This window comes from Apodemus sylvaticus, chromosome 14 (genome assembly GCF_947179515.1).
Source record: "Apodemus sylvaticus chromosome 14, mApoSyl1.1, whole genome shotgun sequence".
In the NCBI taxonomy this organism is placed as follows: Eukaryota; Metazoa; Chordata; class Mammalia; order Rodentia; family Muridae; genus Apodemus; species Apodemus sylvaticus.
In genome coordinates this window covers 45,127,764-45,152,853 of record NC_067485.1, presented here as the reverse complement: position 1 = coordinate 45,152,853, position 25,090 = coordinate 45,127,764, and the positions used below count along the sequence as shown (strand labels likewise).

Genomic DNA, 25,090 nt, shown 5'->3' with positions numbered 1-25,090 from the left:
ACAAGATGGGCGTGGCCTTCCAGGAGCTGGGGAGGCGGAGATGCAGAGACAAGATGGGCGTGGCTTTCCAGGACCCTTCATTTCACACTCTGGAGACATCGATATTAAGCATCTACATTATTTTTCAGGGGTTAAAAGTGATGTTTTTAAACCCTAGAGAGATTTAGACAAAGTCAGGCACAGAGTGAGTTCCCATGCTGTGCATGTGGTGGGTGCCTATTGTCTCTGCACTCAGAAAGCTGATGTAAGAGCATTGTCTGTGAATGCAAGACCAGCCTGAGCAACATTGTTACCTTATCTAAAAAACCATATAAGACCAAAACACATATACATAGGATTTTACTATTACTCAAATGAAAGCAGGACAGCAAGGTGGCTCAGCCAATAACAGGTGCTTCCCAGCAAGCCTGGTGACCTCAGCTCAGTCCAGAGACCCAGGTTGATGGAGAGTACCGACCCTACAAAGTTGTCCTCTGACCTCCACATGCATGCTGTAATGCAAATGTTCATACGTATACTTTATACACACACACTAATCATTTTAATGTTTTTCAATGGAAAAAAAAACCCCGGAAATTTGGAACTGATGAGATGTGTTTGCTTATTTTTATATAAAGAATTAAATCTTGGCTGAAGGTTTGATATTGTAGGCTATATTTTCAAACATTTTTTATGTTTTAATTATTTAGGTATATGTGTGCCTAGGCAGATGTGCACCATGTATATTCAAGTGGTTTCTGAAGCCAGAAGAAGAAATCAGAGCCCCTGGAACTGAAGCTAGAGGTGGTTATGAGCCACCTAACATGGGTTCTGAGCTAAACCCCAGTGCTCTGCAAGAGCATTGAGTACTCAGCACTGCTGAGGCACTTTCTCAGCCCCATCTTTAACATTTTTTAATAGTTGGTTGATAATCTGAGTTTTTATTTATTTAACATGTATGTGTGTGAGTGTGGGTGAACTTGTGGAGGTGAGGGGACAACTTTCAAGTATAGATTATTATAAAAATATCTCATATTAAAAAAGACTGGAACTTTTGGCATTTGATGTTTGGAACTCACAGCTGAGTTAATTATATACTTTGAGGTCACTTAAGATTGATAGCCTGTTGTGTAGTCTGTTTAACCTGCCTTTAAGAAGACAATGTAATGGCCATTTGCACCAGGGAACCAGGCAGCCCCACAGCCTTCTGTGCACAGCCCACCAGGAGAGAGTGAGCTCCCAGCAGTGCTTTCACTTCTGAGCAGGGAGGTGAGATCTCCACCTTCTCTCTGGAGGGGAACAGCTGGGAGTACACAGGGCAGACGATCAGTGGAGCAGCTGGGACAGAGGTCTTCTGGCCGCCATTTGTACCTGGGAGCCGGGAAACTCCACAGCCTTCTGTGCACAAACCTTGCCAGAAGAGAGTTGGTCTCCCAGAAGTACAGACACAGGCTTACAGGCCCACAAGAGGGACAAGCTCCAGCCAGAGACAGCAAGACCAACTAACACCAGAGATAACCAGATGGCAAAAGGCAAGAACAAGAACCCTACCAACAGAAATCAAGACTACTTGGCAACATCAGAACCCAGTTCTCCTACCACAGCAAGTCCTGAATACCCCAACACACGGGAAAAGCAAGAGTTGGATTTAAAATTGTATCTCATGATGCTGATAGAGGGCTTCAAGAAGGACTTAAATAGCTCCCTTAAAGAAATACAGGAGAGCATGGGTCAATGGGTAAAGGTCCCTAAAGAGGAGACACAAAAATTCCTTAAATACAGGAGAACATGGGTCACCAGGCAGAAGCTCTTAAAAAGGAAACACAAAAATCCCTTAAAGAATTATAGGAAAACACAACACAAACAACCTAATGAAAGGACTAAACAAAACCATCCAGGATCTAAAAGTGGAAGTAGAAACAATAAAGAAATCACAAAGTGAGACATCTCTGGAGAAAGAAAACCTTGGAAAGAATTCAGGAGTCATAGATGCAAGCATCAACAACAGAATACAAGAGATAGAAGAAAGAATTTCAGGTGCTGAAGATACCAGAGAAAACATTGACTCAACAGTCAAAGAAAATGCAAAATGCATAAAGCTTGTAACCCAAAATGTCCAGGACACAATGAGAAGACCAAATCTAAGTATAATAGGTATAGAAGAGAGCGAAGATTTACAATTTAAAGGGCCAGTAAATATCTTCAACAAAATTATAGAAGAAAACTTCCCTAACCTAAAGAAAGAGATGCCCAAGAACATAGAAGAAGCCTACAGAGCTGCAAACAGATTGGACCAGAACAGAAAGTCCTCTTGGCACATAATAATCAAAGCACAAAATGCACTAAACAAAGAAAGAATATTAAAAGCAGTAAGGGGAAAAGGTCAAGTAACTTATAAAGGCAGACCTATCAGAATTACACCAGACTTCTCACCAGAGACTATGAAAGCTAGAAGATTCTGGGCAGACCTCATACAGACCCTAAGAGAACACAAATGCCAGCTCAGACTACTATACCCAGCAAAACTCTCAAACACCATAGATGGAGAAACCAAGATATTCCATGATAAAACCAAATTTACACAATATCTTCTCACAAATCACGCCCTACAAAGGCTAATAGATGGAAAACACCAACACAAGGAGGGAAAGTACACCCTAGAAAAAGTAAGAAAGTAATCTTCTTCCAAAAAACCCAAAAGAAGATAGCCACACAAACATCAAAAATAACAGGAAGCAACAATCACTATTCCTTAATATCTCCTAACATCAATGGACTCAATTCCCCAATAAAAGACATAGACTAACAGAAATAGTTTTCATGTAAATCTTCAATTTTATCAGAAAATGTTTGTAATTCCTCTTTCAATTAATTTAGTAATGTTTTTATGTCTACCATTTTATCTGCATTATTTTTCATGACAATCTTCAATTTTAACATGTTTTTCTATATATTTATTCTATTTTGTCAGAAATGTTTTCCATGTAAATCTCTGATTTTATCACAAAATGTTTTTAATTCCACCTTTAATTAATTCAGAAAGGTTTTTTATATCTACCATTTTATCTGTATAATTTTCCATAAAATAGTCAATTTTAACATGTTTTATATATATTTCTTGAATTTTATCATAAATATTTTCCATGCAAATCTGCAATTTTACCTGAAAATGTTTATAATTCCACTTTCAATCAACTTAGAATTATTTTTATGCCTATTATTTTATCTGTATAATTTTCCATGATAATCTTCAATTTTAACATGCTTTTCTATATATTTCTTCAATTTTATCAGAAATATTTTCCATGTAAATCTTCAATTTTATCAGAAAATGGTTATAATTCCACATTCAAGCAACTTAGGAATACTTTTGTGCCTATCATTATTATATCTATATAAAATTTTCCACGATAATCTTCAATTTTAACATATTTCTCCATATTTTTCTACAAGTTTATCAGAAATATTTTCCATGTAAATCTTCAATTATATCATAAAATGTTTTTACTTCCTTTTTCAAGTAACTTAGCAATGTTTTTTATGTCTACCACTTTTACTCTTTAATTTTCCACAAAATTGTCAATTTTAACGTGTTTCTTCATATATCTTTTCTATTTTATCAGAAATATTTTCCATGTAAATCTTTAATTTTATTATAAAATGCTTTTACTTTTTTTTTTTTTTTAGCATAGAATAGAGTTTATTCAGGGCATGGGAAGGGGAGTTAAGGAGGTAGTAGAGGCAGAGAAAGGTCTATTCTCTCCAGAATAGAAGTAGAGGCCAGCCTTGACCACGAGGAGAGAGGGGGGAGGAGAGAGGGGGGGGAGGAGAGAGGGGGAGGAGAGGGTGGAAGGGAAGAGCCCCAGAGGGGGCAAGAGAGAGGCTAAGAGAACCAAAAAACATGCTTTTACTTCTTGTTTCAATAAAAGAACGTGCTTTTCAAAAAAAAAAAAAAAAAAGACAATGTAACAACTAACTCCACTTGCTTTGGGTTTTCCATGTTATCAACTTTTAGAGCCTAAGCTTTAATCTTAAGATGGGAACTTTTTCATGGCTCTGACTCAGAAGACAATGTATGTGTCTCTGTGTTATAAGCATGTTTTAAAAACAGAAGGCAAGATGAAAGCAGGTTTATAAAACAAATACCTGTTATAAATGCTGGAAAAAAAAACCATGGATAATTTCTTGATGGCAGTTGTGTTTGCTTCTCTGAGTGCTTCGGGGTTAATTGGAGTCAGTTAAGTACAATACCTTGTAAAACTCCGTTAACTTCTGCAAAACATTTTTCATTCCTTCCCCATGCGACGTTTTCTGATGTGTTCAATAAATACAGAGCAATGCCCTTTTGCTAGGGAGACATCTAGAAGACAAGACAACATTCAGGTGGGCACAGATTCAGACTCATACAACAGACAAATACAGAGAGGCCAGGACACGCACATAGTCACAATATGCAGATAAACTATATGTGAATACACACGGAAGCAAATGGACGACACGGCTGAGAAGTACAGATTCTAATTTGCACTTACTCTTGGTCAAACTCCCTCCAACAGGAAGTCTCCGTCTTTAATGCGATGTGGACATATTTCGGTGATTCTGACTTTTTATAACGAAGGTTAATTGACACATTGTGATGCCTCTTGTGAGGACTCTTTAGTTCATTTAATCTATGCATCGGGAAGTTAGCTCTCTCTTTCTACTTTGTAGGATTTGGCGATTGACTTACTCTTGGTCAAACTCCCTCCAACAGGAAGTCTCCGTCTTTAATGCGATGTGGACATATTTTGGTGATTCTGACTTTTTATTACGAAGGTTAATTGACACATTGTGATGCCTCTTGTGAGGACTCTTTAGTTCATTTAATCTATGCATTGAGAAGTTAGCTCTCTCTTTCTACTTTGTAGGATTTGGGGATTGACTAACCATGTGTGAGTGTGTGTGTGTGTGTGTGTGTGTGTGTGTTTTAAAAAGAACTTTATTTGTATGAGCATTTTGCCTAAAGTCAGTATGTGTACCACATCTGTACCTTCTGATTTTTCCTGATTCCAACAGCCTTTCTCTCAAGCTTACAGTAACTTCTTTTGAATCATCTTTGCCTCCCTCAATATGGGGAACAGCTGACAAATTTCTCTCATGTTTCAGATGAAGAATCCAAAGTTGCTCCCATGCCCACTCCACTGTGTACTGGGGACTGAACCTTGATGTGTACAGACGCTCAAGCACTGTGCTATATCCTCCACCTTCCCAAGGTCGAAAACGTAGAGACAGAGTGTAAGAAAGTGAGCTGGCTATCTGAAACCAGCAGGGAATGTCTGAAGATACGAAACTCCCTTTGGCAACTCCGTGCAGACTTACGAGTTACAAATGGGAAAGAAGCGGTCTCTGGACAAATACACAATGGAAAGGTCTACCCGTGGTGAGTGTACGCAGACTATACAGTTGTGAGACCTCAAAGACACCAGGAGAAAGTCGCACCATGCTGTGTTGCCACAGCTTCCAAATGAACCGAGCACTTCGGGGGCGGTGGCTTCCTGGCCTGCTGATACCTCAGAAGCTGCCAGAGACCTGATATCATGTACATCCATGAGCTGGAGACCTGGCCAGTCCTGATGGGGAGACGAGAGGGCAGAGTGGGCCTGCAGCGAGGTGTAGCCGCAGTGCCTGCTGGCCACTATTTCCGCTCTCCTTGTTCTGAATTTTGCTTCACTCCTGCGTCAGAAGTAAAGCAAGCCACACTCATGAGAAGACTGGGATGGCTTCAAGAGGAGGTTCAAACTGCCTATGCTAACCAGCACAGGGATGAGAGGATATCTTGAGTTCCAGGAGAGAGGCCTAACCTTCAACCAGAGTTCTGGCCATGTGCAACCAGAGGCCTGTCGGTGTAAGGAATCCTGCAGCCTCTCGGAGTATAACACTTTCTAGTTCGTAGCATTGTGGACACCAGTTAGGAAAAGTAAGGTTAGATTGTTCAGTAAAATAGCAGGAGTGATTCATTGCTCTAAAAATTGTCTTCATCAGAACTCACTTGTGCCAGCAGTATTCAGATGATACAAAAGCCTCTGTGTCAGACTGATGCTGAGTGTCACATGCTAAACAATAGGCCCGGAGATCGCCTTGATACTGACTCCAGCCTGGACTTGGAAGACAAAGTCAAGTTATGTATACAGCACCATCACAAAGTTAACCTGAGGACTTTAGTAAATATATCCCAGAGAACAATTGTATCATGTAACTCAATCGGGCTTTGTCTTTCTTCCAGACCCAGACATCTGACCTCTGTGGCATCCCATGTGGACAAGAAGTCCCACGTAAGGAAATTACTTTCTGCTACTTGTATATTTAGAGTGTCCTAGCCTGAGGTCCAAGTCTGGAGCTTACTTCAAAATATGTAAGCAGATATGCAAACCAGGAATATAAATGATATAATCACTTACTGATAATCAAAGAACTTTAAAGTCCCTGACTAGATCCCCACATTTTTTTCATTGTTTATTATCTTACTCTAATGTCCTCAAGTACATGATAGGGCTAGTAAGATGGCTTGCTAGATTAAGGATTACTGCCAAGCCTGAAGACCTGAGTTTGATTCCTAGAACCCATATGGAGAGAAGTTGTGCCCTAATGTCCACATAAACTCACAAAGCATGTGTATACCCACACAATACACACAAATAAATGTGATTAAAAAAAAACTTAAGTTGGTATTTAAAAAAAAAAAGATAGAGCTACCTATTTGGATAAACTAAACTTTTCAGTTAAGTTGCAAGGAAGTTTAAATATCCTGTGCAGCTGTGGGAGACATTCTTTGGAAGTTTAATAATGGACATACACTGAACAGTAGCCACCATGTAAGCTTAGCACTGTTTGAGCAGCACTGTGGTCACAGTGTGGACAGAAGTATCATGTGTTTAGTGCGGGGGCACAGTGAGGCAAACAGTGAGCATCTGTTGATACAGATCAGCAGGGACCTGTGGAAGTCCTTCCCTGCAGTGCCACTTTCTTGGCATCACTTTAAAGTAGAAGCCACACGAGGCATGGTGGCCCGCACTGTCATCCCGGCATTTAGGGGACTGAGCAAGGATTCCCAGAACTTCAAGGGCAGCTTGGGCTATTGTTTAGTTTTGCTTTGTTTGAGAGAGAGAGAGAGAAAGAGAGAGAGAGAGAGAGAGAGAGAGAGGGAGGAGGAGGGAAGGAGGGAGAGAGAGAGGGAGGGAGAGAGAGAGGGAGGGATGGAGGGAGAGATATGGTTTAGTCTACTTCAGTGACAGGAATATAGTCTGAGGACCTTCTGTGGAATGAATGAATCTATTATTACACTTGCCCTTTAAGAGAACTTCAGAGATAGCTCAGTGCTTAAGAGAACTGGCTACTTTTTCAGAGTACCTGGGTTTAATTCCCAGCACCCAAATGGTGGTCACAGCCATCTGGAACTCTAGTTCCCGAGGATCCAATATCTTCCTCCCTCCATGAGTACCAAGCACTCATACGGTACACAGACATATATGAAGCAAAAGACTCATACATTTAAAATAATAATGGTGACAAATTATAAAAAAAATCCCATTGTGGCAGTTTGAATGATAATGGTCCCCACAGACTCATGCTTGAATATCTAGTCCTCTGCTGGACCCGTTTGGGAAGAATTAAGTGTAGCCTTTCGGAGGAGTTATGTCACTGAGGGAAGGGAGTTATGGAAGTTTCAGACCATAAAATTCCTAGTTCCTTGTGCTTGTAGATGAAAACAGAACAGAAAACTGCCTACTCATGAACGTGGGCGTGAGTTCTTTATCACCAGCCACACAGCTTCCTTCACTGACTGGTTCTATGCCTACAGTAGCTGAACACAGACGAATAAAGCCATCACCATGCCAACAGCATAAAAATATCTCCTCATTGTCTTCCACCCTGAAATCAAAATACCCCGTTTATCTTTTTCATATGTTCCACATTCATAAGCAGACAGTTTTCTGTTCTGTTTTCACAAATCGATCCTGTAGCCTTCACTTCCTTCTTCTTCAAAGCTGACATCAGGTTAACCCTTGTAGAGAAGCTACCAAAACACAAGTGATAGGGATAGTGACCTTTCTCCCAAAGAACATCAGCAAAACTCATTATTAGATTTCTACCTAGTCCAAGGTCCAGCTCCTTATCTGTTTCCACAGCTGAGTCTTCTTGGTGAGGCTCAAACCAAGCCAGATAGCTTTGTGTGGTTGCGCCATACCAAATGTATAGCCAATTCTAAGAGGCTTTCCATTCAGAAACTGGTCACTATCAAAGCATTCACACATTGTCTTGTCAAAACAATAGTATTCCTCTAGGGGGGCATACAGGAGGAAATTTTAATTCACTTGCTTTGTGAGAGGCCTCAATTTTTGAAAACATATCTTTTTGATCTAGGTGGCTATTATCCGCAAAATGCAGGAATGAGAAAATTAATTCAACTCTGTCCCTTCTAATTGCATTTATAATCAGAGTCTGATCAGAATCAGAGATTTCCCAATACATCCCCCTCCTGAGATGCCTTACAAATCCACTCCAGAGAAGGACACCAAACACACATCACATTTCCTGCACTGTGACTTCTAGGTTGACATTTATCCGAGAAATATAATTATTGGTTTCATTGACTATCAAGTTGAATGTTTCATCATCAAAAAATAATTCAAAGAGCTTTACTGGGTTCAACTTCTCACTCTTTAGATTCAAAAGTCCAAAATCCAGTGCTGACCAGCTTGGAAAATTGGGCTTAATGTCTTGTTTAGTCCAGTGCTTCTCAGGGATGCTGATGCCTTTAGCCTCCTTCCCTCAGGCTACGCCTCAGGCTTGTTGTCTTCCTCTGTCTCTGAATCATCAGAAAACACAGGGCCGAGGAGCAGATCACTCACTTGAGATTTGTCTTCTTCCCTCCCTTTCCGAGTAATATCTCCAGCCACACACTGCACGGATGCAATGTGCATCTTGGCCCCGGAATCGCAGGGTGGTTGGCAGCTCCTGTGTTCAAATCGGAGACTGCCCTTTCAGTGGGGTTCCACTACCAGGAATGTGGGGTGCACAGTCTCTGGGAAATCTCTGGGGAAAAGAACATATGCTACAAACAAAACAAAACGAAACACCCCAAATCTCTTTCCTCTACACGTGGTAAGTACAAAGTAGAACAGTTTTCAGGGGAGATCGACTTCCTACTCTGCTTCCCTGGGAAAGGCTGGCTGCACTTGGCATTCCGACTTCCCCCCATCTTGCATCTACTCCTTAAGTCCAACTAATTGCGGAGTTGAGTGTGAGAAGCTGGCTCTTAGAGCACAGTCCCTTTCATGCTCCTTTTGGCTTGTGTTGTGCTGGGCAGGCCCTGGGGGAGGCGTTCTTTCATTCTGAGCCTAGTTAGTTGGCTCTGCGTCTAAGCTCCATATCAAGGCTAGCTTCTGTCAGCTGGCCTTGAGATTTCCAGAACTATCTGTCCCACTTGTGCCCCTGTCCTCTCTTGGATGCGTTGTGTCAGCTGACCTTAACCAGGTTTTCTCACAACTCTCTGGATTTCTGAGCAAGGAAGGACTGAGCACCCCTTAGCTTTACATTCACCTGGTAGATACATTTCCCTGAAGAGAAACAAAGAAGAAACTCAAACTTATTGCAGTTAGACTAATTTGTGTGGGATCTACAAGGAAGCAAGCTAACATTAAGATGAAAAGTAGTATTTCATTACACTTATACAATTATGACACAATCAAAGCTATTTATTAGTATTGTGTGAGTGTGCCATACTGCTTGTGTGGAAGTCAAAGATAACTTAGCAAAGTCATTTTATCTCCACTTCCCCGAGGGTTCTGGAGACTGACCTCAGACCCGCAGGCTTCAGCGCTAAACTCTACCTGCTACTGACTCAGTTGGACATTGCCTTTGCCATTCCATGCTTTGGGGAGGAAGCACACGAATACCTGGATAACTTGTGGTAGTCTGAAGGCAGCTTTTGAGAGTGGGTTCTCTGCTTCCATCATGGGACCTTGGGATGAAACTCAGACCTGACTGGCAAGTACTCTTACCTGCTGAACCATCTTGCTGGCTTTCTGTTGTTAAGATTTTAATTGTATTTTTAAAATTGTGTGTGTGTGTGTGTGTGTGTGTGTGTGTGATGCATATGAGAGCTCAGGTACTAAAGGAGGCTAGATGTATCATCAGAACCCCTGGAGCTGGAGTTACTAGGAGCTGTGAGCCACCCGAAGTGGGTGCTGGGAACTGGAGTTGCATCCTTTGAAAGGGCAGACAGGACTCTTAACCACTGAATCATCTTTCCAGCCCCCGTTGCTTTCTAAATAATATTTTCTTTGACATATAGCCTCCCTCTGTAGCCCAGGTTGGCGTGGCACTTACCCTGTAGCCTAGGCTGAGCTTGAAACAAGGCAATCCCACTTTCTTGTCCCAGCCTTCCGAGTCTTGGGATTCTAAGAATGAGCCACACACCTGGCTTAAAACTTATGAGACTGTGACTTCCATCATGACATTGACGCCTTTCAATACTGAGATCTAAACTCCAAGACCTGTGGGACATTAAGACCAATATGGTGAGGCCAGGCTAGGGGAGTAGGAAATGGGGAAGAGTGAGGTAAGGGAGAGAGAGGGTTTGGATGTGGGACTGGAAGAGGACCGTGGCATTGCCAGAGGCCAGAGCTCGGGAATCATAGCAGGTCTGCTGCGGCAGACTGTAGCTACCTCATAGGGTTTGCTATGTGAAACAATAAAGCATTTTTATTCTAATCGGTGCTATGAATAATGCTTTCCAGCATCTGATAGACATATACCCAGCAAGCAAAACAGTAGATTCCCATGCTCCAGTTACAACTCTGCTGGGCGAGCGGCCACGCCCTGTCCTGTAGTGGAACTTAGCTTCGTCTTCACCAGCTTAATTTAAAAAAAAAAAATCCATTCTTCTTTCTTTTAGCTTCACGATTTTGGGGGTTGTGGTATAGCTTAGTGCTGGATTATAGAGCAAGGCCCTGGGGTTCCTACCAGAAGGAGGAGGAGGAAAAGGCAGAGAAAGAAGAAGAAGAAAAGGAGAGAAATATTTCTATATTATCTCAGAATTATCTTCCCGTTTCCCTAAAATTAGTAAATGGAAGCACTGAGAATCACCACACCCTGCCGTGCGTGCGTGCGTGCGTGTGTGTGTGTGTGTGTGTGTGTGTGTGTGTATGTGTGTCTAATGATCTCGCCTTTCCTTCTGCTTGCCTCATCCTCTCACCAAGTTGTTGAGAAGGTGACTGCTACACTGGAAGCCAACCGTGTGCTGGGGACCCGATCCTTCCCTTTCAGTCTAAGGAGGATGTGTGCGGCATCCATGCATGCTCCCAACCAACACTTATGAAGCACCGACTACCATAACTAATTTTTCAGTATCGTGGCCGTCCCTACCTGCCTACCCCAGGTCCTCTCACAGCTCTCACCGATCCGTATCGACTGTCGTGGCAGCTTCACTCTTACCTAAAGTCTGTCTTTTGGTTTCTCCATTTTTGCTCCCATGATAATGATCAAGCAGTCAAGCAGGACAGTCCTGAGGAGGGGCTGGAGATGACCGCACGGCCTCGAGCCTTTGCGGTTGCTCTGCACTGACGGGACATCCTTGCACATGGGTCTTATGACCATAGCAGAGAGGAGCCCAGTCTGTATTGTTCCAGGGAAGCAGGCTTCGGCTTACCTTCCATCCAGTGTCCTATGTCTGCAGGAGCTGAACCACTCAGGACAAAACATTTACCTGTTGGGTATTCTTGAGTCCTTGCCACCTTGTACCATTTCTTCAAAAGGGTTCAGCTCTAAATTAACAAAACCATCATTAGTTGCAACTCTTCTGTTAAAACAATACATTAATTATTATCCCATAGGTTATAATTAAATGAGCAATCATTCCATAAATTCAGAAAAAAGAAAGGAAAATAATCTCTCAGAGCATTGAATAAATGTTTCCCATGAAAACAAGTAAAAAATATCAACGTATATCTCAGGATTGCATGTTTGGGTGTGGTAGCAGGCGCTCCTTCAATCCCAGCATGTGGGAGGCTATGGCAGGCAGATCTCTGTGAGTCTGAGGCCAGGCTAGTCTACACAGTGGATTCCAGGCTAGACAAGGCTACATAGTGTTTCAAAACAAACAAATTAAAAGAACACACCTGCCCCACACTCCAAAAAGAAGAAACTTCAGCACAGCATGAGAAGACAACTAAGGTGCCAGAGCAGGTGGAAAGAGGTCCCAACAGGGCACTGCACTCTTAAGGGACATTAGAGGTGGACCGTGTAGTGCTCTCAGGAAGGAGAACGTCCTCTGGGGTCAAAGGGTCAGGCAGAGGCACTCACGGGGGTTCTTTGAAGTATGAAAGGATTTCTGAAAGAATCATGCTATCTGGTACTGGGGTGGGAATGAATAGGTTGCAAAGCAGCCACCGAGGCAGCAACATAAGGACAGTGACCATGGGTCACGGGGACAATTAAGGGTGCAGAATGGCAAGGCCTATGATAGACTGCGGTAGAAGCCAGGATGAAGCTACAGTAAGCTGTAGGATGTGAGGGCTCCCAAGAACCAAGGAGAGGTGGGGTTAGCATGGGAAGAGAAAAACAGAGGTGGAGCCTGCCTGGGTCTGTCCTTCCTTCTACATTCATGACTTCTGCTGAGCTGCCTTCCTACAGAGCCTCCTCTGAACCAGATGGGACTACTCCTCTGAGGCAAAGGCCTGGGCCGTTCCTTCCCCGATTTTCACCAGTGGCTAAAAGGAAAGGAAAAGCTGGATGAAGAGCTAAAGGTAGTGGGGTGGTTTGACAAGAATCCCCCAGTAGACTCGAAGGTGAATGCTTGATCCCTAAACCATAGAAAAGAAACTGGGGAAAACCCTTGAGGACATGGGCACAGGGGAAAAGTTCCTGAACAGACCACCAATAGCTTATGCTCTAAGATCAAGAATTAACAAATGCGATCTCATAAAATTACAAAGTTTCTGTAAGGCAAAGGACACTGTCAAAAGGACAAAATGGCAACCAACAAATTGGGAAAAGATCTTCACCAACCCTACATCAGATAGAGGGCTAATATCCAATATATACAAAGAACTCAAGAAGTTAGACCCCAGGGACCCAAATAACCCTATTAAAAATGGGGTACAGACCTAAACAAAGAATTTTCACCTGAAGAAATTCAGATGGCCGAGAGGCACCTTAAGAAGTGCTCAACATCATTTGTCATTAGGGAAATGCAAATCAAAACAACCCCGAGATTTCACCTCACACCAGTCAGAATGGCTAAGGTTAAAAACTCAGGAGACAGCAGGTGTTGGCAAGGATGTGGAGAAAGAGGAACACTCCTCCACTGCTGGGGGGGGCTGTAAGATGGGACAACCACTATGGAAATCAGTCTGGCAGTTCCTAAGAAAACTGGACATGACACTTCCGGAGGACCCTGCTATACCACTCCTGGGCATATACCCAGAGGATTCCCCAGCATGCAGTAAGGACACATGCTCCACTATGTTCATAGCAGCCTTATTTATAATAGCCAGAAGCTGGAAAGAACCCAGATATCCCTCAAAGGAGGAATGGATACAGAAAATGTGGTATATATACACAATGGAATACTATTCAGCAATTAAAAACAATGAATTCATGAATTTTTTAGGCAAATGGTTGGAACTGGAAAATATCCTAAGCGAGTCAACACAATCACAAAAGAATACACATGGAATGCAATCATTGATAAGTAGATATTAATTAACCCTGAAGCTCTGAATACTGAAGATACAATTAGCATATCAAATGATTCCCATGAAGAAGGAAGAAGAGGGCCCTAATCGTGGAAAGGCTTGATCCAGCATTGTAGGGGAGTAGCAGGACAGAGAAAAGGGAGGGGGAAAGATAGGAGAATGGATGGAGAGAAGAGGACTCATGGGACATATGGGGGGAATGAGAAAGGGGAAAGCTTTTGGAATGTAAACAAAGAATATAGAAAATAAAAAAAAAAAGAAAGAAAGAAAGTGGAACTACCGGAGAGGGATTAAACAGTGGTTCTCAGCCTTCCTAAGGCTGCGGCCCTTTAATACAGCTCCTCATGTTGTAGTGACTCCCAACAATGAAATTATTTTTATTGCTACATCCTAAATGTAACTTTGCTACTGTTATGAATGGATGTAAATATTTTTGGAGAGAGAGGATGTCAGAGGGGTCATGACCCAGAGGTTGAGAACCAATGAGTTAGGCGATGTGTCCTTGTTGGAGTACATGTAGCCTCATTGGAGGAAGTTCAGAAGTAGGACTCTCAGCTACTTCTCCAGCACCATGTCTGTCTGCATGCCGCCATGCTTCCCACCACGATGACAACTGGATTGACCTCTAAATCTATAAGCACGTCCTAATTAAATGCTTTCTTTTAGAAGAGTTGCTGTGGTAATGGTGTCTTTTCATAGTAACAGAACAGTAAGACAGAAGTTGATACCAGGGAGTGGGGCATTGCTATGACAGGTCTAACCACGCTGCTTGTTGTTGGAATGTGGACATTGGATTGGGAAAGAACTTGAATACTTTAAGGGTCGCTCAATGGGCCGTACTACTAGGAGCACGGAAGACAGTAGGGTTAAGAACAATTTAGGTTATGATCAGGCTCAAGAAGTTTCAGAGAAGATATCAGTAAGTGACTGATATTTTTTATGATATTTTGGTGAAGAATGTGGCTACTTTCTGCTTATTTCAAAAAAAAAAAAAATTTGCTTGAGGCATTGGCAGAGAGATTTCAAGACAGCCTAGTGTTGACTGTTGTGTGGTTATTAGCAGTCACTCCTGTGCAGATCTACCATGAAAAAGAGCAAAGGAAAAATACAGAATGCATATTTGCGTGTAAGACCCCACCCAACCAAACTCCAACTTGTGAAAAGGAATTAAAGAAAAGCGTAAGCAGGAAACAATGGAAAGCAAAAAGCTGGTGGGTGGGTATTTGAACAAGGGGGCCAAGCTGCAGTCCCAGCAAGGAGCACAACTTGGTAACTTCAGCCACATGGTTCTGCTTTTAGAGAAAGGATCCAGGAAAAGGGTTAGAAAATCTTCTGTGGCTAAGGAAAACTGTTGAGGCCAGATGTTTGTCAGGGGTGTCCCTATACTGAGGCCCAGAAAGGCCACTGCATGAAACTGTGAAAGTGAAGACTGGATTTCATTGGAGACCCCAAGATGTTGGAGATGTCAGAGCTGACGGATACCTGGGAAGAAGAGCTGCAGAGTGGGTGTGGAACACGCCAGAGTGTGAGAGAGAGGGGGGCAGGAAGAGAGAGAAAGGGAGAGGGAGAGGGAGAGGGAGAGGGAGAGGGAGAGGGAGAGGGAGAGGGAGAGGGAGAGGGAGAGGGAGAGGGAGAGGGAGAGGGAGAGGGAGGGATGTGTTGCAGTCAACAAGGCTGAAAGGAGTTGGAGATCTAGAGAGCACTTTGAGATTAGACATGGAGATGCAGTGTGGAGTTTGTCCAGATGGTTTTCAGTCCTGTTTTGGTCCAGTGTTTTCTCACTATGCTCCCTTTCCTCTCTTTTGGAATGGTGATGTGTATCCTTGCACCATTGTGTGTTGAAAGTATGTGATATGACTTTCAATTTTGGTTTTGTAGGGGGTTACAGTTAAGAGATTTTCTTGAGTCTCAGAAGAGACATTGAACTTCTGACTTTGAAACAGTATTGAGAGCATTATAGATTGGGTAGATTTTTGAAGTTGGACTGAATTAAGGTTTTGGATTATATTATGGCTACAAGCCTATAGGGGCCAGGGAGTGGAATGTGTTGGGTTGAATCCCCCATAGGCTCATAGATTTGAATGATTGGTCATCAGAGATTGACATTCCTTGGGAGATGTGTCCCTGCTGTGTGGCCTGTTGGAGGAAGTGTGTTACTAGGGGTGACCTTTAGAATTTCAGAAGCCCAAGCCAGTCCCAGAGTCTCTCTCTTCTTGCTACCTGTGGTTCCGGATGTAGACCTCTCAGCTACTTCCCCAGCATTATGTCTGCTATGATCCTGACTGAGATGACAATGAACTAAAAACCTCTGAAACTCTAAGCAAACCCCAACTAAGTATTTTCTTTTGTAAGAACCGCCATGGTTATGGTGTCTCTTTACAGCAATAGAACACAGACTAAGACAGATGGTATTTGAGATTTTGACCATTGTAAAGCTGTGGTGCCAGCCTCTGGGGATGTACCCCTTAGGTTCAGCACCAGCACATTCCGCTGCCAGTCAGGGCTGAGCAAACACTGGACACCTGACAATGACAGCCCACACAATGGCAATGCTGTCCCACAGGGTACAGGGCTTTGGAGGGCCCTGCTAGACTAGCCCGGCACCAATGCACAGGTCTACTGCATCTGCAATAAGATGTCTGAGATGGTTGTGAAATAATACTGAAAACAAAGAAAATAACTTAAGAATGCTACCTAGAAGAATGCTCGCACAGAATAAAGACATTGCCACAAACATGGACTTGTCTTAACTGCTCTGTTTAATATCATTTCCTGCTGAGGTAGAATATGTAACATCAAAGATGTAACAAGGAGTTCTGAGGCTCTTTTCAATAGATTTGTATCTCTGTAAATGTAGAGATCTTGCAAATTTTTCATTAATAAAAATTATTTAAAATTTGCATTATCTATATTATTTAAAAATTATATGCTATAATGATTATTTTGGTGGTTGCTTATATTCTTCACCTTTATAATATCTCCAAAAGGCTACCATGTAGCTTTTCATTAACCTCTTAATTTTTGTGTCATGTTCTTATTTATACTCCTTTCCCATTGCCTGAAAAGGATAGAATATCCAGTCTTTCCCAGACTAGGTATAGGCTCTGATAAGAGGTCTAGTGAATTTCAAGATTGGATAATTTCTGTTTACCACATCACTATCCCATCCCAAAGGGCACACAGACTATTCTGATACTATAAAGCTGCCCTATTTTATTTTTTTGAAAATTGCTTCTCTTACCTTTTGAGATGTTATAATCATACCATATCCTTTACCCCTTTCCTTCCCAAACTGTCTTATTTCTCCTCCTTTCTCTCATTTAAATTCATGGACTAGTTTTTCATTAATTGTTGCCATATGTATATATATGTATATATATACATATATACATATACACATACATATACACACATATGCATTCCTAAATATAATCTGCTTAGTCTGTATAATGTTACTTTTATGTGTGCTTTCAACCCTGCCTATTTGGTATTGGAAAGCTTTCATTATTTAAGTAGTATTTCCTCTTTTTACTATCTCCCTCTCCTTTATCAACACAATTTGCCTAGAAAGCTATTTTGGTTTCCTCAGTCTCTTCTAACAGGGCACAAACTTGAATAGTTTTAAAAAATGTATTCTCTCACTATCCCAGAGGATAGAAGTCTAAAATCAAAATCAAGAACTCAGCAGGTGCCATCAGGGCCATGCTCTCTTGGAAAGCCTAGTAGAGCATCTTGGAAAGCCTAGGAGAGCATCTTCCTTGCCACTTTTCCTGGATTCTGAATGTTATCCATAATCCCAGGTGTGTCACTACCTGCAGGAGTGCCGTGTTATCTCAGGCTCTGCCATCCCAGGCACCCTCCTGTGCATCTCTGCCTGTACTGGCCTTTATATAAAGATTGGGTTTAGGCCCACTCAACACCGTATGACCTCCTCTTAACTTCATTACATCGCCAAAGAAATAACTGCCAAGTCAGGCCATCTTCATGGGCATCCACAATTAAGTCTTGCCATACCTTTTGAGGGGACAAAATTTAACTCATATGTTAGCTCAGCTTCAGTTAAATTTTGGTCTGTTTTGTCTTTTATAATTTGATTTAATGTTAGCTTTCATCTTCTGTGCACACACACCTCTACCCTCTGACTTTCTTGGACTCCTATATTATTCCTTCTTTATTTTCAATCATTGACTATACAATGGTGCAAACATCTAACTACTTTGTCATTTCCCCACATACAATCATATTGAAGCCTTTATATTCTGTAATAAATACCTACACACACACACATACACACACACACACATATGCACATATACACACACACATCAGTTTTCTTTGTATCCATGTTATATTACATTTATAGCAATTGGGTTTATATTTAAAGTATGTTTAAGTAGGTTGCATTTACAGACAAGTAGTTGATAACAACATGAGGTAAGAGGTCTGATGTGATTAACAGAAAGTCATGGAAAAGCAGAGAAGACAATATCATAAAGACAGTGCCTTGAGAGAACAAATGGAACAAAAGACTTATACGGGAAAGAACCACTCTATCCTATGCCTATCTCCCCCCCCCCCCCCCCGTTTGTGCCTCTTTCTGTCTCTGTATCTCTGAGACAGGATATGACCATGTAAACCATACTGCCCTAGAACGTGTGTGACCCTCCTACCTCTGCCTCCCAAGTGCAGGAATTATAGATGCCTGCTACCAAGCCTGGCTGAGTAGAGTCTTATACCACCCTCTTTACCCCTGTACCTTGAGATCTGAATGTGCCTCCCAAACATGGCACAAAATAAGCCTGAAGCCATCTGCGTAGGTTCTCTGGAAGATAAACGTTTATGGTCTGTGATAGTCTGAGACAAAGTGAACATGAAGGCACCTCCTTAAAGGCTCTTGGGCTGAGAGAGTGGGCCGAAAGAAAGGTGACAAACAGGTCAAGGGAAGGGAGGATCACCACTAAGTTCCCATAAACCTGGACGGCAGCTCACCTGGAGCCTAGGTGTGTGAGACTCGGGCACTGCTGTAGGTCTTTGGACCTTTCCTCCTGGAGACAGGCTACGCCTTGAGGAGCACACCCTATCAAGAGAGAAGCCGGGAGTCCTTGGTGAGACACTATTGCCTTGGGAAGCTCCCTTTGTTTGGATCCACTCCCCCAAGTCTTCTGTTGTGAAAACATCTAAACCAAGACACAGATCTTATGGACTGAGATAAAAGCACTGAATCTGTTTCTAAGACTCTCAAGCTTGGCTGTTGTCCACTCACAAGATTGAGTAGGAGCGAGAGCCGTGGTAGTCTACTTTACTCACTTATGTAAAATGAGTTAAAGCCAACGGCAAGGGAGAAGGGAGGAAGAAGCTACTGCTGCTGCTGCCGCCACCGCCGCTGGTCAATTCTCACACAAAGACCTGTTCTTGTGGTATAAAACAAACATGCAGTACACGGAGGCCTACATTTTGAACTAGTTCTGAATCTGTTGGTGTTGGGCAAATCATTTAAACTGAATTTTGGTTTTCCTAACTACTAACTGAAGTCGTTGACTAAGGACATGCTATAAATATGGACTGGCACGATGGCTCAGTGGTTAAAAGAACTTGACACCAACCAAGTTTCATGACCTGATTTTGATCCCGGGGATCTACATGATGGAAGGTGAGAATTGAGCCCCATAATCTTCCCTTAGACCTACCTACCCTTGCCAAGGCATGTACACCCCAAGATACACACGAATAAATTCAGTTTTGTAATTTTGTATAATTTTTAACAATTGCTTAGCTATGGGAATGGACAAAACCATAGAATTTACTGTGGGTCAAAACCATAAACTTATAGTTATAAAAAGAGTAAGTAATGGATTTTAATGACTAGCATGGTAACTAACATGAATAATAAATCGTATGCTTGAGTATCATATATTATTATTAATATATAGAGACACTGTCTCACTACATTGCCTAGGCTGGTCTTGAAGTCCTATAGACAGGCTACTCCTTGAGGAGGACACCCTATCAAGAGAGAGAGAGAAGACAAGAATCCTTGGTGAGACAGTGTAGCTTATAGTAACAAACCCAGCACTTAGGAGGTAGCAGCGAAGAAGGAAGAGTTCAAGGTCATTCTTGACTACATAGTAAGCCTGAGGCTGGCATGGGCTACAGGAGACCCCATTTCACTGCACCCCTCCATCCCCAGAGGTGGGGAGATATAGCTCAGTTGGTAGAGTGCTGTCTAGCATATATAAAGGCCTGGGTTTGATCCCCAGCACAGTATTTTATATATATATATATATATATATATATATATATATATATATATATATATATATATATATATATATAAAACAGAGGGGCCAGGAAGACAGCCGAGTGGGTGAAGGTACTTGCTGCCAAACCCATGGACCTGAATTTGATTCTCAGAACTCACAAAGTAGAAGGAGAAAGTTGAATCCTGAAAGTTGTCTTCTGATCTTCATACTAGTGCCGTGGCTCCTGTGAGCACACAAACACACACGAACATGGCGGTATATATCTTCAATCCCAGCACTTGAGAAGCTGGTGAATCTCTAGTTCAAGTCCATCTTGGCCTACATAGTGAGTTCTAAGACAGCCACGGCTACATAGTGAGACCCTGACTCAAAAAACAAAGCAGTCAAACAAACAAAACCCACCCCCAACCAAAACAATAGTAATAGTAACTCGTGTGCAGGCGCTCTCCCTCTCTCATACACACACACACACACACACACACACACACACACACACACACACACACGATGAACAAATGTAGACAACAATTTTAATGTACAGGTGATTTGCTTTAAAACAAACAAATGAACAACAACGACAAGCAACGAAAACAAAACAAAGCAAAGCAAAGTAAAACAAAACAAAACAAAAAACAATAAAGAAACCCTGGGCTCAAGCAATCTTTCCTGAGTATCTGGGACTATGGGCTTGTGTTACTATTTTATGTGTCACTAATCTCATATTCACAATTTGTTAAGTAGATCTCAATATAGTTTAAGTTTGTGGGTTTTTTGTGTGTGTGTGTGTGTGTTGTTTTTTTTTTTTCCAAGACAGGGTTTCTCTCTATAGTCCTGGAACTCACTCTGTAGACCAGGCTGGCCTCGAACTCAGAAATCCATCTGCCTCTGCCTCCGAGTGCTGGGATTATAGGCATGTGCCACCATCGCCCAGCTTAGTTTAAGTTTTTAAACAGTTTTATTTTATATTTGTGTGTGCGTGTGTGTGTGTGTGTGTGTGTGTGTGCACATACAGGCATGCACATAGAGGTCATAGAACAACTTGCAAGGGTTGGTTCTCTTCTACCTTGGGGGTCCTAGGGATCCACCTTAGGCTTTCAGGCTGAGAGGCAACATGTCTACCCTCTGAGCCATCTCTTCAGCACTTACATATTTTAAACACACACACACACACATGGAAGAGGAGCCTGAGGTGGAGACAATCTCTTGCCCCTCAGCAGCCCCCTTCCACAGTCCTCTCCAAACTCACTCCCTAGCACTCACTGCTCACATCCTGGGGGAGCTCTGGAGATCCCCTTGTCCAGGGAGTGACCCCGGACTGCAGGAAATGGAGGCTCTGATTCTCCTCCACAGAGGCTCCTTGCTACTCTGTCACCACTAAGTGCACATCCTGCTCCTGAACACAGAAAGCAGCCTAGAGACAAAAAATTCGCTTTGAAAAAGCCTGGCGGAGCACAGAACAAGCTCATCTACCCTCTAGGGAGGAGCAGGAGGTGACGCACATTCATGTTAGCACTGCCAACCCACCAGACAGGGCCTCCTCAGGATCTGGGGACTCGGAAGTCAAAGAAAGGATCTATCCCGAAATACACAATAACAGCATGCCTGAGCTATAGGTAAAAGTTTAATGAGGCCTAAGGGCCTGACCCTATCTCAAAATGTCTTCCACAGATTACACAACAACTACAAAGGGTAAAACAATTCTCTAGAGAAAAGAATCTGACAAGCACCGGCATGAACTGTGAAGGGCAAAGTCAACCCCATGTGTCTCCTGAGAGGACTGACAAGAGGACGCACTGACTTCGGTGGTAGACATCTAGCTAGAATGTACAACTTGGTTATCACACTAAGATTGTAAAAGCATGTCTTTGCACTTTATAAATATATACTTGAGTCCTGGGAGGTAAAGGGAGATATTTGCAATTATTTGTCATCTGGTTCAGGGGAAAGTCTGCATACTTGTGCATGCCTATGCACAAAAAGTGATTTGCTCAGGAATATGGATAGGGTAGGTGGGGCACATCATGGAACCAGTGTTATCAAGAGATAACTAAATCTAGGTGAAGAGGATATGTTTTGGTGGCCCTTCTCTAAATTCTGAACTATTTCAAAATAAGAGGGCAAGCATTGGCAGAACACGTTCCTACCCCACCTTCCCACACTAGCACGCTCATTATTTTTCCACCTGTTGCCCTGTGTCTCCTTGTTCCGAGGCTAGATTCTCCAGTAACGTTGCTGCCTCATCACCTCTCTGCAGAGGGTGTCTGTATCCAGGCTTGGAGTTCTTTGGGTAGGATGGTCAGGAACTGCTCCAGTACCAGCAATTCCAGAATCTGTCCTTTTGTGTGGTTCTATGGCCTCCGCCATTGGTGGCCAGGTTCTGGAAGCTGGGCCAGAGCTTCCGGGGGCCCAGGAACCCTCTGGTAAAGGAATTGCCGAATCGCTGGCGGTAAGGTTACTGCGCATGCGCCCTGCCCTCCTGGCCGCTCCCAAGTGGTATCTTCCACCTTCACTGTCATAAGGCTGCCTTCATTCTCAGGAGCAGGACCCAGCAAAACTTCATACATATTGAACTTCGAAGCTGTAGAACAGGGCTGGAGAGATGGCTAGGCGGTTAAGGGCGCTGACTGCTCTTCCAGAGGTCCTGAGTTCAATTCCCAGCAACCACATGTAATGGGATCTGATGCCCTGTTCTGGTGTGCCTGAAAAGAGCAATGGTGTACTCATATACATAAATAAATTGAATTTAATGATCTTCTGCAATACTCTTGCAAATACGTTCTTTAAAAAAAAAAAAAGAATCTGCAGAACAGTTTAGCCACCTGAGGTCCAAGCTTCAGAAATATATTTCTAAATGAACATCTACAGTATAAGAACTGAATAGAAAACTTAACTCAACTTAAAATCCTATGAAACATATTTTTATTTTTTGTCTTGACTATCCTATGTTCAAAGGCTAAGCCTATGCATCAAAATAATATCCTGAACACTGAAGGAGTTGAACCCAGAGGTAAAGGATAAACTGTGAGAGAATAAAGGCTACAAATATCTACCTACCCAGGCACGGTGCTGCATGCTTGGAATCCTAGCATGCAGGAACAGAAGCTAGTGTGCACTACATAGCAAGTGGACTAAATAAAGAGACTCCGTCTCAGCAGAACTGAAAACAGCAAAACCTTCCAAACTAAAAGCAAACAAAACAAAACAAAAACCAGAATGTTTTAATGTATTTCACCTATACTAGAAAGGAGGTATGATTTGACATACGGAGGAGCCAGAGAGCTATCTTGGCAGAAACACAGTACAATTCAAAGGTTGTTTATCGATATGCATTGGATATTTCACTTTCCATGCAGATCTGGTATTGTCCTTCCACAATTTCCCATCACTAATACCTTCCGTAGTGAGATCTTGCCATGCCTCCCATAATCACTGTCTCAAAATCTGTGCTGGCCTGTGGCTTGTTTTGACAGACAGAGTATCATAGACATGACACAGATAAAGAGCCTCTTCCTTTATCTGCAGTGAGGAAACCCAAGCTAGTCATGTAAAGGTCACTTGGAATCGGGCCTGGAGCTTATATAATTTATAAGCTAAATACACCTATATGAGCAACCCCAAGCAGGACCCACAGTAGAATTGGCCAATCAATTTATAGGACCCGAGACACTGTTTTCATTTTTAGGGTTTTATTTTTATTCTTATAGAACGACAGACACCGGAATCAGCAGAGGCTCAGCAGGTCCCATCTTTCCCTCATCTCCCTTTATCCTTTTGTGATCTCAGTTTCAACGCATCAGTTTCAAGGACTCTGCAGCCTTTTCTGGCTCCAAGTTCCCCTTAGACTCCAGATTTCCCAGTGTCAGTTCCTGCACTATCATTTCCACACACAGGGAAAGGAGACCAGGGTCCTGCACAGTGGGATTCCTTACGTATTTCTCCACTTCTGTTGAGGTCAACCACTTTCCATGTAGTTAGGCTTAACATAAGGTCCTATATGATCACTGAGTTCGGCTAATTCTATAAAATTCCTCAGACAGCAATCCCTTCCTTCCCGTTTCCTTAGTTACCATGTTCACCCACTATTGCAATAGTTTTGTTTCTTACATCACATCATTGATGTGTATTTCCTAAAGCACAATTTTGATCTTACTCCAACAAATCTCCCATGTCTGTATGAAATACATCTAGTATTTACTGTTTTCTTGCTTGTAATTCCTAAAATCCTTTGGATAGGATAAGTTGTAAGTTAAATGGACGACCACCAAACAATTATTTGATTAACTAGGCCTATATAATAACATCTCCATCAAAATCCAAAAGGCAGGATCTGTGGTGCTTCCAAAATAGTTGGAGACTGATATCTCCACAGAGGGCATAGCAGCGCCACACCCCTTAATCTTAAACACAAAGATATCGTCTGCTTCACCTGAATCCTTTTGCAATATACTTTATAGCACACCAGTAAGCATGCTTCCTGAGTTCTGTGAGATCTGAGATCTGGGAGCAGTTAGTGAGAACCTTGGCTTCCAGCCAGTGGGTCTGAAGCATCGGTAAAATAAGCTGGAACTTAGAACTGATGTTGAAAGTGAGAGCCAGTCTTGTGTCTTGTATACAGAAACCTCAACATATAGGAACCATCATCCATCTACACCAAATTAGAGAGCTGCAAATGGTTTTCAGAGAGGAAACATTGCTTGTTTGCTGGTGAGGACAAACCTCTATCATCTTTTGAGGTCAGACAGGCATTACACACACCCCAGAAACTTCTCCTTGGGTTAACTTCAAACTCCCAGAATCCAATCTTACCTGCATCTTCCGTTTAGTTTACCACCAAGTATATTAAGTGCCTAATGATTTTCCACGTGTAAAGCTAATCCTAGAATAAAAGAAGCTAATTCCTTCCTACCAGAAAAACATGGACTTCCCAATTCCTCGAATTCACCACAGGGTGACAGTGTTCCTTCCTATGTTGTATTGGTCCATCCTTCCAATGTAAATTCCCACTGACATACGACCTGCTCTGGACGTGCATTATCTTCAGTGGCAACCCTCAAACCTAATATATGAATGGGAAAACTGAGCCACATAGGTGGCAACCGGGTGTGCACGGCTGGG

At 42.4% G+C, this 25,090-nt stretch overlaps 1 protein-coding gene across 1 annotated transcript; it reads right to left on the bottom strand.

The window, feature by feature from the left end:
• Positions 1 to 8,108: 8,108 nt before the first annotated feature.
• Positions 8,109 to 24,787, bottom strand: Pgbd1 (piggyBac transposable element derived 1). Its single transcript, XM_052156626.1, is given in 8 exon segments — positions 8,109 to 8,354; positions 8,356 to 8,768; positions 8,771 to 8,974; positions 8,977 to 9,013; positions 10,257 to 10,264; positions 21,236 to 21,386; positions 22,158 to 22,256; positions 24,782 to 24,787. Coding segments are annotated over 8 exon segments (1,164 nt in total).
• Between the last annotated feature and the right edge of the window lie 303 nt (positions 24,788 to 25,090).